The sequence below is a fragment of the Sinocyclocheilus rhinocerous genome, unplaced genomic scaffold, assembly GCF_001515625.1.
Source record: "Sinocyclocheilus rhinocerous isolate Xijiao unplaced genomic scaffold, SAMN03320098_v1.1 scaffold939, whole genome shotgun sequence".
Lineage (NCBI taxonomy): Eukaryota > Metazoa > Chordata > Actinopteri > Cypriniformes > Cyprinidae > Sinocyclocheilus > Sinocyclocheilus rhinocerous.
In genome coordinates this window covers 1-5,341 of record NW_015665397.1, presented here as the reverse complement: position 1 = coordinate 5,341, position 5,341 = coordinate 1, and the positions used below count along the sequence as shown (strand labels likewise).

Here is a 5,341-nt window from a genome sequence, read left to right as displayed (position 1 = left end):
AAAAAAGTTTCAATAATAAAAAAAAAAAACCTTGCTACGTGTACTGCGTGGCTTGTCATTTGCACTTATATATTGTTGGTCTTTTGTTAGTTTTGACTGCTTTAATTGTCCTCATTTGTAAGTCGCTTTGGATAAAAGCGTCTGCTAAATTACTAAATGTAAATTATTATTATTATTATTTAAGTATTTTTTATTTTATTTTATAGTGCAATAGTAGTTCTAGAAAAATAGTAATATAGTTCATTGATTTAAAATACAACTTATTTTGAATATTATTATTAATTTATCATTATTTGTAGTAGTGGTAGTAGTAGTACTAATACTTAACTGATCATATGCCTCAGTAAAGCATGCCTTCATAACTGTATTACTGTATGATCGGTGATATATCCCCTCATTCATGTCTTTCCCTTCGTAGTGTTTTTTACGTGTTAGATGCTCTAGCAGTAGTAATGTAGTGAAACCCTCTCGTAGATCTACGGACAGGCCCACAGTCCCCTGAAGAGACGCATCCTGGAGTTTGCGTTCAGGAGGAAAGAGAACGAGATGAAGAGCGGCATCATGAGGAGAGACAGTGTGTGGGACAAGATCATCTTCAAGAAAGTCCAGGTGATTATTGACCTGAGAATGTGCTTGCTGTGTCTTCTGTGCTGACTAAAGTAGAAAGAGTTGTAGTGTTTAGTGTAGTAATGGGTCTGTGCTGCCCCCTGTAGGCCAGTGTTGGAGGACACGTTCGATTGATGATAACTGGAGCGGCTCCCGTTTCAGCTCCTGTTCTCACCTTCCTGCGAGCTGCATTGGGCTGCCATGTACAGTTTGATCACTTAAACACTTGCATTTAGACTCATTCCACCATATCTTATACTGCTGGTTGTGAAGTAAATGTTGTTTCCTTGCAGTTTTATGAAGGATACGGTCAGACTGAATGCACTGCCGGCAGCACAATTACACTACCAGGAGACTGGACTGCGGGTAACACACACACACACACACACACACACACACACACAGATGCATGTGCAGTTAACACAGTTGCATGTTTATGCTGACTGTTTTATGGTGTCGTTGCAGGTCATGTTGGAGCTCCTCTGCCCTGTAATGACATCAAACTAGTGGATGTGGGAGAGATGAACTATTATGCCGCTAAAGGCGAGGGAGAGGTGTGTGTGTTTGTGTTGTTTTAATATAAATGAGATACTATTGTAGTGATTTTATGTAGTCATATTATTATACGTACGGACCATTAATGTATCGATTAAGATTGTAATTTTTATTTCTATTTCTTACTTTCCGTACCCACTGTATGTGTGTGTACTGTGTATATTTATTATGCATATATATAAATACTAAAACATGCATGTATATGTTTAAGAAAAATTTTATGTTTATATATTAAATATGTTTATATATAATCTAAAATATAAGAATATAAATATATAAATGTATATACATGTAAATATTTTCAATATATATACTGTATGTGTGTGTGTTTATACTGTATATGCATAATAAATATACACAGTACACACATATTATGTAAACAAAAACTTATTTTGGATGCGATTGATCGTTTGCACTAATATATATGTTTCAATTGTATTTATTTATTTATTTATTCTTTAAATGATAAGGATAATAAAAAAATCAATTTTTGATATGAATATGTATTTGAAAATGTAAACGTTATACTGTAATATAAATATAGGCCTACTGTATTTACTTAATTTGTATATTAAGTATACAGTAAATAAATATTTTTTTAAAATACATTTTTAAATAAATTTTAATTTATTGTGGTGGAACGAGGTAATGTGAAGAAATAAATTAAAAATGTTGCAGTTGTATGAAGTTTTTTTTTGTTAATGCTTTAAAAAAAAAAAGAGACACATTAGCTTTTGTTAATATTTTGAGTTCTTTTATTTTTCCTGTTTTCACAATAATTTGAAAGTTTTTGTGATTTATTTATTTATTTTTAAATATATTTCAATTTTTTAATTTTTTTAATATATCTAGTTTTTATTATTTTTTTTATTTATTTAAGTTTACTTAGTTTTAGTTATTTTAGTACTTAAAATTAAACAAAACAAATAGTAATGTAAATGTACAAAATTAATTATCCAAAAAAATTAGTAACTGAAATGTATTTATTTCAGTTAAGGTTTATTTTGTTTCAAAAAATAAAATGATTTTTTTCATGGTTTTAGCTCGAGTTAAAGCAGCACTATGTAACTTTTGGTGCTCTAGCGGTTAATAAACAGAACTGCACACATCCCGCGGACGAACATTCCAACCGGAGCTACTTCTCTAAGTTTATGTCTCTGGCGATTCACGCAGGTATGTGTTACTCCGCAGCGGTGACGACCCGACCAGGCTACAATAGTCCAAATATAAGTACTTATTATAAGTGTAGCGTAGTGATTCGGAATAAGACAAAAACGCGGTTTGGAAGATTAATTCATGATGTACTCGCTCATTATATACATTTTGCAAATTTTGAACACAGAAAAAGTTACGTAGTGCTGCTTTAACAGGAATAACCTTGATGTGTGTGTGTGTGTGTTATTAGTTGTGTGTTTGCATGTGGTCTTTCACATATTTGATTTGACAGGTGTGTTGTGTGTTGTTTCTGGCAGGTGTGTGTGAGGGGTCCTAATGTTTTTAAGGGGTATCTGAAAGACCCTGAGAAGACGAAGGAGGCTCTTGGTGAAGATGGTTGGGTTCACACAGGAGACATTGGCAGGTGGCTGCCGGTAAGAGTGGTTTAATAGAAGATCACAGGCACATTTTATTCTCATTTAGAAAATGAAGAATTTAGATACACTATTACAGCTAATTAAATGTGTACATGTGGAATTAAAACTACTCAAGTTTGAGTTTTTTTAAAAATGTTTTTAGTCTCTTCTACTCACCAAGGCTGCATTTATTTGATCAGAAATACAGTAAAAACAGTAATAATATGAAATATTTTTACAATTTAAAATAACTGTACAATTTGAACATATTTAAAAGTGTAATTTATTATTGTGATCAAAGCTGAATTTTCAGCATCAATCCTCCAGTCTTCAGTGTCACATGATCCTTCAGAATTAATAATTTGCTGATTTGTTGCTCAAGAAACATTTCTTATTATCAATGCTGAAAACGTTTTCCTGCTTAATATTTTCATGGAAACAGCATGTATTTGAAATGGAATTCTTTTGTAACGTTTTTAATGTCAATCAATTTATTGCGCCCTTGATGAATAAAAGTATTAATTTCTTAAAATACAATTTTACTGAGCCCAAACATTTGAATAGTAGTGTATTTAAAATAAAACACCCCACTTCACTAAAACAAACAAACACCCAATCACTGACAAAAATTGTTTGCATACTGCTAATTTTTGATGAGCATAATTGTAAAAATGAACTAATTTTCTAACATAAGTGTATGTTCATGAATGTTCATATTTTAAATAACTATTTAGCTTCTGGTTCTTTTAGCAGAACAGGTTTAATTCATGTAAAATATGCCATTATTTAAATTGACTATTTGGAAATATTTTGATAGTTCTTTTAATTGATATTTTTCAGTTATTAGTGAAAGAATCAAATTGAAACCTGGCAAATTTATATTGCATGAAGACAAATGATGCCAGTAAATCTGTATATACATATATACTTAACCACCACACCATTTTGTTTTGCAGAATGGCACTCTAAAGATTGTGGACCGTAAGAAGCACATTTTTAAGCTGGCTCAGGGTGAATACATCGCTCCAGAGAAGATCGAGAACATTTACATCAGGAGTGAAGCTGTGGCGCAGGCTTTCGTACATGGAGACAGTCTGCAGGTGAGGAGTGAGAACAACACACAAGTGGAGGCATTACAGAACAAGTCTTTATTATTTATTGTTCTCTCATTTTCTCCACAGGCCTGTCTGGTAGCCATCATTGTGCCAGATCCAGACTTTCTGCCCGGCTGGGCCAAGAAGAGAGGCATAGAGGGCTCGTATGAAGAACTGTGCAAAAATAAGGTAAAGACAGATCTTCCGTGTGCATTTTTATTCACTTCCACACTTGTCAGAGAGTTGCATGCATAGGTATATTTGGGTCTTGAATAAAATGCAAATATCTAACTAATCACAAAGTTTGAGAGTAAATAATGTGTCTTTATGTTTTCAGGAGGTGAAGAAAGCCATTCTGGAGGATATTGTCAAATTGGGTAAAGAAAGTGGCCTGAAGTCTTTTGAACAGGTGAGGTTCGTCTGGATAGACTCAAAAAATATTAATTTCCATTCATTTGGATTATACAGTTTTAACTTAAACTGATCAACTTTATGTGTGCTGCATATTTGTGAATTATATATAAATGAAACTGGTAAGAACCAAGTACGATTTCTGCACTCCAAACAATCATGGCATAGTTTATTATTAATTATTTGCATTTGATTTTCTTTAAATAATCATATTTTCAAAATGCATGCACAAAATGCACTTTGAATTACCATAAATATTTTCATTGTGAAATGAATTGCATATGTTTATTTAAGAAGTATGTATATGGCTAAAATATGGAACACACAATATTCGCTTAGTTAAAATGTATATGAGAACTGAACGAATTTGATTGATTAATGATAAACATATAAACCTAGTTATTGTGTATTTACAATAAGTTTATTAGTACTATTACAGAAATTTGACCCGTTTCATTTAAGTGTGACTGGCAAACATGCATCACATTAAGGGCCAGTTTTACTAACAGCTTGAGCCAGCGCAAACCGTCTTTTGGCGTTAAATTTGTAGGCCTACTGTCAGGTTTTACTAAAGATGCACGGTGACATATTAGCGCTGAAAAGGCGTGGACCGTTATTTTTGTGCCTAACCTTATTGAATATGCATTTTTAGGAGTTTCTCTTTCAGACACAAAAGTTATGGGAGGAGAATATTTAAATGAATCACGCAACGCGTTTTACTAACGTTTGCGCTTGTCAAATTACTGGCATTTGCGCCATTATTTAACGGCCAAAAAAAGCTTGTTTTAAACTATTTCGCGCTTGAAATGGCTGCACTTATTGTTTCTAGAGGAGGCAAGCAAAGAACAGAGAGCGCATGGTACAAGGGAGAGGATTTTTTCCACACGTATTAATTTATTTGGAATGCCAGAAGAAGACATTATCCGAACATATCGTTTGCCAAGCCATGTTATTTTTATTTGCTTCAAGAAATAAAAGACGACTTTGAAACCTCAACTAGGAGTCACGCAATACCAGATCTATCAAAACTTCTAGCAAACCTTCATTTTTGGCCTCCGGCTCTTTTCAATGTACTGTGGCTTATTTCTTTCTTTATTGTTTATT

The 5,341-nt window shown here is 32.8% G+C and overlaps 1 protein-coding gene across 1 annotated transcript in view; it reads left to right on the top strand.

The window, feature by feature from the left end:
* Nucleotides 1-4,310, top strand: part of LOC107731345 (long-chain-fatty-acid--CoA ligase 1-like) — a 15,061-nt gene extending 10,751 nt beyond the window's left edge. The window contains exons 12-19 of the mRNA XM_016542399.1: nucleotides 475-609; nucleotides 714-809; nucleotides 900-972; nucleotides 1,072-1,160; nucleotides 2,634-2,750; nucleotides 3,689-3,832; nucleotides 3,914-4,015; nucleotides 4,164-4,310. Of these exons, the coding sequence (XP_016397885.1) occupies nucleotides 475-609; nucleotides 714-809; nucleotides 900-972; nucleotides 1,072-1,160; nucleotides 2,634-2,750; nucleotides 3,689-3,832; nucleotides 3,914-4,015; nucleotides 4,164-4,310 (903 nt within the window). The remainder of the gene's footprint in view (nucleotides 1-474; nucleotides 610-713; nucleotides 810-899; nucleotides 973-1,071; nucleotides 1,161-2,633; nucleotides 2,751-3,688; nucleotides 3,833-3,913; nucleotides 4,016-4,163) is intronic.
* The last annotated feature ends 1,031 nt before the right edge of the window (nucleotides 4,311-5,341 follow it).